This window comes from Nelumbo nucifera, chromosome 3 (assembly GCF_055504915.1).
Source record: "Nelumbo nucifera cultivar China Antique chromosome 3, China Antique-T2T, whole genome shotgun sequence".
NCBI classification, from domain to species: Eukaryota; Viridiplantae; Streptophyta; class Magnoliopsida; order Proteales; family Nelumbonaceae; genus Nelumbo; species Nelumbo nucifera.
In genome coordinates, this window is record NC_142651.1 from 25,473,126 (window position 1) to 25,485,789 (window position 12,664).

General features: G+C 40.2%; 1 protein-coding gene across 1 annotated transcript in view; it reads right to left on the minus strand.

Moving 5' to 3' along the window:
- Window positions 1-12,664, minus strand: part of LOC104594405 (uncharacterized) — a 34,805-nt gene that overhangs the window by 15,277 nt on the left and 6,864 nt on the right. The window contains exons 5-8 of the mRNA XM_010254714.3: window positions 12,353-12,442; window positions 11,467-11,561; window positions 8,731-8,784; window positions 6,665-6,802 (exon numbers count right to left, since the gene is read on the minus strand). Of these exons, the coding sequence (XP_010253016.1) occupies window positions 6,665-6,802; window positions 8,731-8,784; window positions 11,467-11,561; window positions 12,353-12,442 (377 nt within the window). The remainder of the gene's footprint in view (window positions 1-6,664; window positions 6,803-8,730; window positions 8,785-11,466; window positions 11,562-12,352; window positions 12,443-12,664) is intronic.

The following is a 12,664-nucleotide window of genomic DNA, read 5'->3' on the forward strand; positions in this document are numbered from 1 at the left end:
CTCCACTCTTGTATAACAAGCCACAACCAGGAGCTCCCTTCAAATACCGTAAAATCCTTAGAACTACACCCCAATGTGGAACCCGATGATTTTGCATAAACTGACTCACCATACTAACTACAAATGAAATATCTAGACGAGTAATGGTTATGTAGTTTAGCTTACCCATCAACCTCCTGTACCTTCCAAGGCCCTTGAACTCCTCACTCACATCACTACTCAACTCGGTATTTGGTTCCATAGGTGTTTCAGCCAGTTTGGCACCTAACAATTCTGTCTCCTCCAACAAATCAAGAACATACTTCCTCTGACACAAGTTAATACCTTGCTTAGACCATGTTACTTCTATCCCCAAGAGATATTTTAATTTACCAAGATCCTTTGTTTGGAAGTGCTCCTATAGAAAGGTCTTGAGCCTATCGATCCGCAACCTGCCATTGTCAATGATAACAATGTCATCTACATATACCACCAGTAAAGTCTTCCCAGCATGTGAATCATAGCTAAATACCGAGTGATTAACCTACCATTGTTTCATGCCAAACTTCTTTATCACTTCATTGAATCTACCAAACCACGCACGGGGGGATGTTTAAGTCCCCCTGAGAAACAAACCCCGATGGTTGCTCCATATAGACCTCCTCAAGGAGACCACCATGTAAAAAGGCATTCTTGATGTTAAGTTGAAACAAAGGACAATCATACATAGCAGCTAGAGATATCAAAACACAAACTAAACCAATTTTAGCCTCACTTACAACCTACAACATGCTTACTAAGGAGGGTGTGGTGAGATCCCACGTATGATTATTAGCCAAAGCTGAGAATTCTTCTCCCATTGCATGGCGCCACCCTCTGTAGGAACAGAAATAAAAGACAACATAGAAACAAACTAGCGATGGGAAGCAACAGAAACATAATTTGAAAATATGATTAAGTGTGCAACTGCGTTTACCTTTTTGCAATGCAATAGGAAGATCAAGGTTAGAAATAGGGGGTAGGGCTGGTGTGGGAACAATTGTTGGATCTATCGACGATGAAGAAGCTAGAAGAGGAGTTGTTACATGTCGTCGATGCATATACACTTGTCGGATGGGTGGTCGTTCAACAGGAAGCTGCACTAGAAGCGAAGACTTAGTAACAACTGGAACAAGTGGAATGGGGTCCTCAATGGGAACTAGAAGAGGACGTGGAGAAGAAGAAGAAGAGACATCACCTGACCCCCCCAAAAAAAATGGAACAAAGTCAAAGAAAGTAGCATGAAGACACACAAAGGAATGTCAAGAACTAGGGTTGTAGCAATTATACCCTTTCTGGGTCTGAGAATAACTAGGAAGATACACTTAGTGGATCGTGCATCTACTTTGTCCATTCCAGGTCCAAGATTATGGACAAAACATACACACCCAAAAACCCTGGGAGTAAGAGGAAACGGAGACAAGGTAGGAAACAAAGTTGTGAAAGGAGAATGACCTTCAAGGATGGGCGTGGGCATCCGATTAATGAGGATGCAAGATGTAAGCATAGGATCACTCCAAAAACGTTTGGATGCATTCATATGGTGCAAAAGGGACTGAGCAGTTTCCAAAAGATGGTGGTTCTTTCTCTCAACCACCCCATTTTGTTGTGGGGTGTAGGTACATGAGGTCTGATGGATAATTCTATATTGTTCTAAATACTCCTAAAACGGTGTATAAAAGTATTCTCCATCATTATCTAAACGAACAATCTTAATGTGTACACTAAATTGGTTATGGATTTCAGCATAAAATTTTTGAAAAATGGAAAACAATTCACTCCTTTCTTTCATAAGATAAAGTCATGTCATCCTTGAATAATCATCAACAAAAATAACAAAGTATTTGTATCCATTGTATGACACTATTTTATTTGGATCCCAAATATCTGAATGAACTAAAGAAAAAGGACTCCTCGACATACGATTATACCCTAGGACTAAAGGGAACACGATGATGTTTCCCCAACCTAACACAACTCACAATCCAAAACAAAAAGACGACTCAACGACAGAACAAGTGACTTTAAGTGCTTTAAGCATGGATGACCAAGTGTAAAGTCCACCAGTTTCATGTCCTCCACCAATCTTCATCCCCGTCTTGTGATCCTAAAAAAACACAAGAAAAAGGGTGAAAGGTGATAGAGCAATTAAGAGATTTGGTCATCTTACTAATAGACATGAGATTAAAAGGAAACTTGGAAACATACAAAACTGAGAACAGGGATAAAGGGTCTATGTCAACATTACCAACACCACAAATAGGAGATGTGGAACCATTATCAAGAGTCAATAATCCAATGGAAGGGTTTGGATGCCAGACAAGCCATACATGAATGTGCGAGGGTAGTTGTACTATGTTGAGACATGACTTGGATAAACCACTCATACTCATCACATGGGACACTCTTCATCTCCTTCCCGAAGACCTCCATAAATGTAGAAGGCATCTGATCAGCTTGTTAAATATCCTATCTTGAACTAACATCACTAGCCACTACATGATTTACCCAAGTTGAAGGTGGGCCATGCAAATCACAACAAAAGTTGATGGTATGCCCTTCCATACCATAATGTGTACACCTCCTCGAACCATTACTACATCCTCTACCACGAGCTCCCCTGAATCTCGACCTCCAATACGTCCACCACCACCACTACGACCGGGCTGAACTCCCCGAGCTCCACCTCTAAATCCACGATCCCCCCTCTTGTCACTACAAAGGCAGACCTATCAGGGATATTAGAGTTCTCTGTAGGTCCAACAAAAATCCTCCGAAGTCGAACAAATACCTCTTCTAGAGAAAGAAGAGTTGACCCACCTAGTATTTGTGCCCTCACTGGTTCATATTCAAATTTCAGCCCTACTAAAAATCTAGTTACATCGAGCTGCTCTCTCTGTTATTGCTGAATCTTAACATCAAAAGTGAGGGGGTGGTACACATTCAACTCATTATGAAGATTCCTCATGCTAGCATAGTATTTCCTCAAGACTCTGATTACCCAGTTGTAGATTATAGTACTCCTGATAAAGCTAATACACTCTAGTAGTATTGTCTTGTCCAGAGTACAACTTTTTGGCATGGTCCCAAATCTCCTTGGTTGTATCTAAGAACATAAAATTCACATTGATCTTGGGTTCCATGCTATTCCATAACCAGGTCATAATCTGTGCATCTTCTTGTTCCCAATACTATATTCCTAAGAATCAGCAAAAGGTTTTTTCTTCTCTTACATGCTTCACTTTCTTCTTAGGCCTAAGAAAGACCTCTACAGATTTTGCCTAAGGCAAATAATTCTCCCCATTCAATTTGATAGAAATCTCTGAACATTCAGGTAATCGGGGGCGACCATAACACTAGCCTTGTGTTCACTACTGTCTCCCATATCTGAATTTTTTTTCTTTCTCAATTCTTTTCTTTTTCTCACCTGTATATCACACGCCTAATTTACTTTTCACCACACTACACACTAGTGACAAATTATTGCTGAAGACACCTATTGTCACAGTTTTTCAGCAATAACAGTTACTGATATTCTTCACTCTCAGCACCACAAAACTACCCGAATACACACCATAAACATAGGAATTCACCAACTACTGGATTCACACTGAAACACCCATACAGCCCACCTATGCCAGAAAGTCCTGGATTACCTTGACTACTCCTATGCCAGACAGTCCTGGATTACCTTGACTACTTTCGTCATCAGGGAATCTGAATTTTTTACTACAGGAGTCAAAATCATATTGGCATTAGTTCCAAATCAGCTTATTCTATGGCCCATACATAGATGATCATATTGACTATTGCTTTGCAGGTTTTCTATGCATAAATTAGTTGTGTTTATCTATTTGTTAGATTTTTGGGTCCTGTCACTTCAAGTATTGAGGAAACCAATTGATGAGGGCAGATTTGGCCCTCTAGTGAAATTGCGACACGTGGCACCTCGTGACAACTAGGCAAGCACCCAGGCAACAACTTACCAAGTTGGTGTCCCCCCCGGGCACCGGTCTGGCTGGCCCGACGCGACCTGCACGCGGCCCACGGGCGGCCTGCGCGCGACCTGGCCGGATCAGCCTGCCACAGGTGCCGACCTGGCAACCTGGCCCGGACACCGACCCGCCTACTGACACAGGCGCCGACCTGACAACCTGGCCCGGACACCGACCCGCCGACCTGACAACCTGGCCCAGGCGCCGACCTGGCCGCCTGGCACAAGCGCCAGCCTGACAACCTCGAGGAGTTCATCACCGTACCCCAGTTCTGACGGGATATGACGTCTTACCATTTGAAGGCTTTTCACCCACCTAACTCGCGAGGGCACCACTATATAAGGACTCCGACCCCCAAATCCAGAGGGGAGAGAAAAAAAAGGATGGTAACCCCCGCTCTCTAGCTCTCTCATTTCTCTCCAAGCCCTCTATAATCAGAATGCTAACTTAGGCATCGGAGAGTCCCCGCCGGGAAAATACCCCTGGGTCCTCTGATTCAGTTCTCGCAGGTCCCTCAGCTCCCGCCGTCTACAAAGGAGAGAAAATCACCTCACGCGGAGGGTAGTCGGGTTGCGCTGCACCAGGGAGCTCCACCATCCTCTGAGTTGCAGACCGCCTAGGAGCAAGTCAAGTGACGAGTTCGCCATCAGGCAGTTCGCCACCAGGGAGTTCACCACCAGGTAGTTCGCCACCAGGGAGCACTACCAGGTAGTTCGCCACCAGGCAGTTCGCCCCCAGGCAGTTTGCCACCAGGGAGCACTACCAGGCAGTTCGCCACCAGGGAGCACTACTAGGTAGTTCGCCATCAGGCAGTTCGCCACCAGGCAATTCGCCACCAGGGAGCACTACCAAGCAGTTCGCCACCAGGCAGTTCGCCACCAGGGAACACTACCAGGCAGTTCGCCACCAGGCAGTTCGCCACCAGGCAGCTCGCCACCGGGCAGTTCGCCATCAGGCAGTTCGCCATCAGGCAGTTCGCCACCAGGGAGTTCACCACTAGGCAGTTCGCCACCAGGCAGTTCGCCACCAGGCAGTTCGCCCCCAGGCAATTCGCCACCAGGCAGTTCGCCACCCGACAGTTCGTCACCAAGTAGCTCTCCACCAGGGAGCTCGCCACTGGGTAGTTCGCCACCAAGCAGTTCGTCACCAAGTAGTTCTCCCCCAGGGAGTTCGCCACCAAGTAGCTCATCACCAAGGCACGTCACCACTGGGTCAAACAACGAGGTACTTAGCCAAAAAATTTATACATCACAAAAAATGGTACGTGACCAAAAACGGTTACATCACCAATGATTCTACTTTTCCATCCTATAATGGATATCCATTGACCCAATAAGAGCTGGAATTTGGATCCAGAATAATCCAACAATATTCTCCATGCATAAAAGCATTTTCAAATAAACAATCAAATAAATTTATTTTTATAGAAAATAAATAAATAGGTAATAATTTAAAATGAATGATTGTGTGTAAGAGTGTTGCATGGAGATAACCATAAAATAATCATCTTCCATCAACATGTGGCTTGTCACATGGCCAATGGATATTCCAACATGTTGAGGATTAAACGAGGGCCTATGCCCACTCTACCAACATCTCCCACTTGGCCAGTTAGGCCCGAGATGAATACTCAACCAAGGTCTTTCAGTCATCAATCAGGGAAAAAAAAGGTAGAATACATGAGTATATGACTGAAATAGTAACAAGAATATGGAAATGAATATTTGATTTAGCCTATTTGGATACAGGTGGGACCCTCCACAAGACATTCCTACTCTGTTTAGCCCAAGTTTCTTCAGACAACCAAAAAAGGGGGAGATTATTATAGAAGGCAGTCAACACTATTTGGACAATCTGGGAAGAAAGAAATGAATGAATTTTCAAGGAAAGGTGCAGAATCTTAAGATAATATTGTAGAGGGTATAAAGGTAAATGCTCCTCATTCCCTAATAACATTGGAAGCATTCCAGGTGGTTTCATTGGATGATATCCTGAGTTTGGAATGAGGGAACAAGCTCCTCCACTGAAAGACAAAATAAAAATGGAACGGAATCCCCCTCTAAATAATAAATAGAATCAAGATGAATTTTGATGGAAGCTCCATGGTTAACCCTGGAATGTCAGGATTTGGAGGTGTATTCAGGGATGCAAGAGGAAAGGTGGTGGCACTATTCTTTGAACTGATTGGAGTGGGGGACTCCTCAAGAGATGAAGTGCTAGCTTCACTACAAGGAATCAAGATAGAAAAATAACGGGGCTTTCAGCATGCGGAGGCTGAGGAGGACTCAAAACTGGTAATTTCTTGGATGGATGACAGCATGCCAGGTATGTGGATCCACCAGCATAGTGTAAGAGAGATCATGAAAAAGCAAAGGAGTTAGAGGTAACTTTTAGATGGGTAGAAAGAACAGCAAATAGGATAGCTGACACTTCGGCAAAACAAGGGGTGCATAGGGAACAACTTTTTTGGGAAGACTTGTAATTGGGGTTTCTCCCAAATTCTGAAGGGGTTGAGTTCTACGCAACAGAAACATTTTGTAGTATGTTCTAATTGAAAGTAATGAAATAAACTATTCTAATGATTAAAAAAATGAATATTTGATTTAGAAATTATGAGAATGTCCTATAAAATAGAGAAAGAAATGCACTACCTTCAGAGAACTCTCCACCTTATCAAGAAGGTTGATCATCTTTTGAACCTCCTCAGTAGCATTGAGGCCAGGATCCTTCAAAGCAGCAGCTTCAAATCCAGTAAGGGCCCTTTCATAGTTCTCTAAATATTTGTTTACCTAAAATTAAGAATTCCATCAAATAACTTTATGGCCTAGTGTATGTAAATATAAAGTTGGTCAAGTAATATGTACCCGAAGCAGAATTAAGAATAGAAAGTAAGCCAGGAAAAGAACAAAACTAAGGATAATTAGATATCCAAGCATTATTGGTAATAGAAACAAGAGGGAAAACAAAAATAAAGGGAAGTTATAAACTAAACTCAAAAGTATAACTCCTACCAACAACAGATTTATGTATCAATGAGGTTGATATTACAAGAATCTAGCATTTAGATTGTTCAAGACTTATTGCACAAATACCAATGGAAACTAGTTTGGCATTTAATTATTTTGTATTTTTTCCAATGGTAAATAGATAAACTAGAAACCTATATACCTGTACAAAGATCATAGGTGATGTATTGTGTTGGATACTTGCAATTTTGAGTGTAGATTCTGTATCCAACAATATATCCAGGTATGCCCTTGCCCTATCTGGGTAACATAGATGGAAACAAATCAAAAAGATGAATTAGTTTTTTAAGCTCTTGCTATTCATTTTTAACTCCTTATCATACACTTGCTGGAAAATTCTTGGAATAAGATAGGACAGTGAGGAGATTAGTGGCACTAGGTAAGGGGTAATGGAGGGAGTGTCAGTAGAAGATGATAAATTAGGTGCAAAGAGTTCTCTTTGTTGAAAAACCCCAAGGTCTCCTAAATGAAGTAAAGAACCCTCATTTTAGACATGGAAGAAGAGTAAAAGCATAATGTGGAGTTGGATACTGACATAAAATTTTTAAGCTTCTTTGGAGGAATCTCTTCCTCCATTTAATGCAATACATCTTTACTTATAAAAAAAAAAAAAAAAAATCTAGAACCTAATGGGAGATCAATTGCACAACTTGTGGATTGAATGAACACAACTTGTGAAAACCTTTTATCTTATTTTATGTTTTTGATCATTAACAAAGTAATCAGATAGCAGGGAACAAGTGGCATATACATGACCAGAAACAATAGGAAAAAATACAAATACATCCCAATACAACAAGCTCACAATCCATAAAAGAACATAACTCCACAACTTTTTTTTGATAATTGAACGAATTTTATAAATCACCAAAAATAAGAAAGTACAAGCTTCCCAAGGAGAGGCACGAGATGCAACCTCTCCATAATAGTTAATTACAGCTTTCCAAACTCACTAGAACAAGTTACAAAGTAGCACAAAAAAGACCTTCTCAACCATAGTATTTGCCGACCTGCTTGCCCATTTAAAACCAACTCTCATATTACTAGTTTGCCGCTTCACTTGTTTGAGGAGGTTTCTGTAGCCCCAACTGGCAGCATCCGGGTTTGAAAGTCCACCACATTCTCAAATAGGGAAATATTTGTATTACCAGGAAGAAGAAGCATACCCCATAAGCAAAAGACTCAAATTGTTATTGATATATTTTTATTTTTCACTTTTTTTCAAAAGCAATGATGAAGATAATCTAAAGAACAATAAGGGACTTGTATGCTTGTAATCCCTCACTAAGAGTGTAATGAATAAGAAAGAAATCCACCAAATCCAACACATCCTCCTCTCACCCTCTGCCGACCTGTCCTATTCTTGTTCAATTTTGCTAAGGAAGACACAATACTATTGACCAAAGGAAATGATGATTCGGTGAAAAGACCAATGTTCTTGATCGAAATAATTCTGAGGCCTATTAACTGAAGAATCAAACCATTTGAAGAGATTCTCAATTCCATGCAGCAATGACCCAGGAAGTTTGAAATCCAAGCAATTCTTTAATAGTCATAAAGGAAAAGAAAACAATAAAAGCAACAAATCTACTTCAGGAGATTCTGTTCTAGAACTTCCACGCACCAATTCCCCGGAAAAGTCAGATTTCAATGATGGGGGAAAAGAGAAAAGGAATTTTGTTTACACTTACAGTGGCACAGTTGAAGTAAAGATCTGGATTGGACTTCACACTTTCATCTTTTTCCTGATGCAAATTATCAAGATTTAGAAAAATAACCAAACTTCTGATATCAATTTAAAAGAAAAGTTTTTGATCATCATTTAAAATAGTCAAATGATTTATAATTCGGCAGTTGTTAAGAATTTAGATGAAGTAAATAGATATAATGTACAAGGAGGATTTGGTCCATATTATACAATTGTAGACAGAAAATGAGTCATTTAGGTAAGATTCTATTGGGGAGTATTTGCAAAATTCTTTCAAAAGTTTTAGCCAAGAGAATGAAACCAGTCATGGGGTATGTTATTTCAGAATCCCAAGGTGCATTTGTTGAGGGGAAACAAATGGTGGATGGTGTTTTAATTGCAAATGAGATGATTGATTCCCAGATTAAAAGTGGGAGAGCAGGTTTGCTATGCAAGATGGATTTTGAAAAAAAGCATATGACCATGTGAATTGGGATTTTTTGGATTACATTTTAAGGAGAATGAACTTCAGTTCAAGGTGGAGGAATTGGTTGAAGGTGTGTGTAACAATTACCTCTTTCTTAGTTTTGGTGAATGGGAGGACTTGTGGTCATTTTAGGAGCTCGAGGGGCTTAAGGGAGGGGGACCCCTTATCTCCTTTGCTATTTTTATGTGTGGGAGAAAACAGGTTGGAGATCCCCCTATTACAATTTGCAGACGACTCAGTTTTTTTCTGCAATGCATCTAGGGAGCAAATTGACAATTTAATGGCCATTCTCTGGCGGTTTGAAGTGGTTTCAGGTAGGGGTGTAAGCGGACCAAATTCGAATCGGACCATGCAATATCCGAATTCGAATCCGATTAGAAAATCTGATATCCGAATTCGATTCGATATCCAACGGATATTAAAAATTAATATCCGAATTCGAATCCGATTAAATATTTGAATATCCGATTCGATGCGAATTTGATTAATTAATAATTAATAAATATTTTATTGATATAAAGTACATAAATATATAAATTATTTATATAACTTAATTATTATATATAAATTATAACATATTTTATATATTATATATAATAATTAAATAATAGATCGAATTCGGATATTTATCGAATCGAATCAGGACATATCCGAATTCGACTGATTAGATATTCGAATTATCCGAATTCGATTCGATTATGTCGAATATCGAATTTGAAATCGGATTTTCGAATACCGTTGACACCCCTAGTTTCAGGGCTTCACTTGAATGTTCACAAAAGTGAACTAGTGGCAGTGGGAGAGGTTCAAGAGCTGCAATCTTGGCTGATTCTTGGGGATTTAAAGTTGGTAAGTTTCCATTAAAGTATTTGGGAATGCCCTTAGGGGCTAAGTGCAATTCCAAGTCTATTAGGGATCCAATTTTGGAGAGGATTGAGAAGAGGTTGGCTGGATGGAAATCGAGGTACCTATCAAAGGGAGGTAAGGTCACTCTAATCAAGAATGTCCTCTCATCCTTACCTGTTTTCTTGTTTTCCTTATATCCAATTCCAGCTGGAGTTGCAAATCAGATTGAGAGGAAAATGAGTTTTTTGGATGGGGTGGAAGGAGAGCAAGAAAATTCATTTAGTTAACTGGGGAAAGGTGTGTAAACAAAAAAAAAAAAATGGAGGGCTGGGAATTAGAAGAATTCAGGAAATGAATTTAGCCGTACTTGGCAAGTGGTTTTGGAGGTTTGGTAACCAAGGGACTGCTTGTGGAGGAGAGTAATTGAAGCAAAATATGGTACAAGAAGTGAAGGTTAGGTCCCTAGTGATGCAAATCAGTCGTATGGTTGTTCAGTTTGGAAGGGAATTGAAAAAAGATATAATGCTTTCAGCAAGGAAATCAAATTTGTAGTGGGAAGGGGTACTGAATTAATTTCTGGTTGGATCGTTAGAGTGATAACAATACGCTAAAGGATGATTTCCCAGAATTATTTGCAATTGTAACAAACAAGGAGGCAAAAGTAGCTAAATATGTCCAGTCTCAAAATGGGATGCTTGCCCGGAATCCTCTTTTCAGAAGGGCTTTGAATTTGGGAGATCAAACCATTTAGTAGGCTTCTTCAAAGGTTGTACAACACTCAAATCGACACTAATGCAGCAGACAAAAGGTTTTGGGTTGCAGATAGCAAAGGCCAGTTCTCAGTGAAATCTTTCTATGGTAAACTGGCCCGAGACAAGAGGAAGAAGATCTGGAATTTCCTGTGCATATAATATGGTGCAAACACATTCCATCGAAGGTATCTTTTTTTATTTGGGCTGCTTACCTGAATAAGATTCCTACTAGAGACAACCTGGTTAGGAGGGGTATGGTGATTGATTCTAAAAGATGTCTTGTGCAACAGTGATAATGAGACTGTTGACCACCTGTTACTGCATTGCAGCTTCACTCACAAAATATGGGTGAGGATTCTCAGAATTTTTGCAATCAGAAGTTGTTGCCCAGAATGAATGGCTGATTTTGTCAACAACTGGAGGGTACAAGGCCTAAGCAAGAAAGGGAAAGTTCTATGGTATCTGATTCCAGGTGCTGTGTTATGGTCAATATGGCAAGAAAGAAACTCAAGGATATTTCAAAACAAAAGCTGTCAAGAAGAGGAAGTTTGGCAGAAGATTGTGGGGAAGCTGTTTTCCTGGTCTTCGATTCAGCTAAAAGTTGACAGTTCTTTTTTACAGTTCTCTTTTTGACTTTAAAAGCCTGCTAACTTACAGCATTTTGATAAGCTTTCAAAGAATGCAAAAGTTTGTTGTGATCCCATGCTCCAGTCACAAAAAAACTTGTGAGGCATGCATTTCCTAAGTTGTCTGTCATGAACATGTAACAATGTTAACAAAGATATAAAACGAAGAATATATACACCTCAAGAGAAGGAAACCTAACTATAATAAGAGAAGTAATCTTGAGAGCTCACATCTTACTAATACACATGGATTTGGGGGGCGGGGGGGGGGGAAGAAAGATGGTTAATAGTTACGCTGATGGTGGGATCCAGGCCCAGGGTTCAACTCCACATCCATCCCAAACCAAAAAGGCATTATCAACTCTAGAACCTTCCAAAGCGCATATTTTGAATTTTCACACCTTGCATGTTCATCATAGTTGTCAAGGCATCTCTCAAGGTGACCAGGCACCTGACTAGGCAATATCACTATATATATAAAGCTCACACCTTGCTTTTTTCAGCACCTAACTAGGCATCGCACCTCTCACTCTCTCTCCTCCTTACATTAAAAATAAGAGTGCAGTGGCTCTGCACCTTGTTCTTTTCTCTTTTCCTTACTCTCTGTCTTAAAATTTTGTTAGCATAACATGATCCAAAAGAAACTTCTGTTAGTATAAAACTATAACCTTCTTTAGTTGCATATTTTGAGAAAAAAAAATCAACAACTTACATGCATGCTGACTAGTACTAGAGAAATAACCTAGAATTTAGTTATTCTGTCACCTAGGTACCTGCCGAAGAAACTAGGCACTCCACTATCACACTATCACGTATAGCCTGTGTGCCTTAACAACTATGATGTTCATCATCTTTCCAGACTAAGAAAAACACAGCTTGTATTTTATGGTGTAATAGAAGGATATGGATTGTTACACCAAGAATTTCCATCCTTGACATCCAATGCAATAGCTTCCTTTGCATGTTGAATGCTTTCTTCAACAATTTGTGCCTGATTCTCAGTGCCTACAATGAAAAAGAGCCAAAAAGAAACATTAGCTTGAAGAAAGAAATTGCATCTATACATGCAACTGATACGCTGTGGTACATCAGAAAGATCCCCGTGAAAATCAGCCTGTGAAGAAGCTGAGGATGATGCGAAGCACCAACTTTGCAATACAAATTATTGGAAAAGGTTTGGGTATTCAAGTATTGGAGGATTCTAAATCACTTTTTAGGCAATTGTTT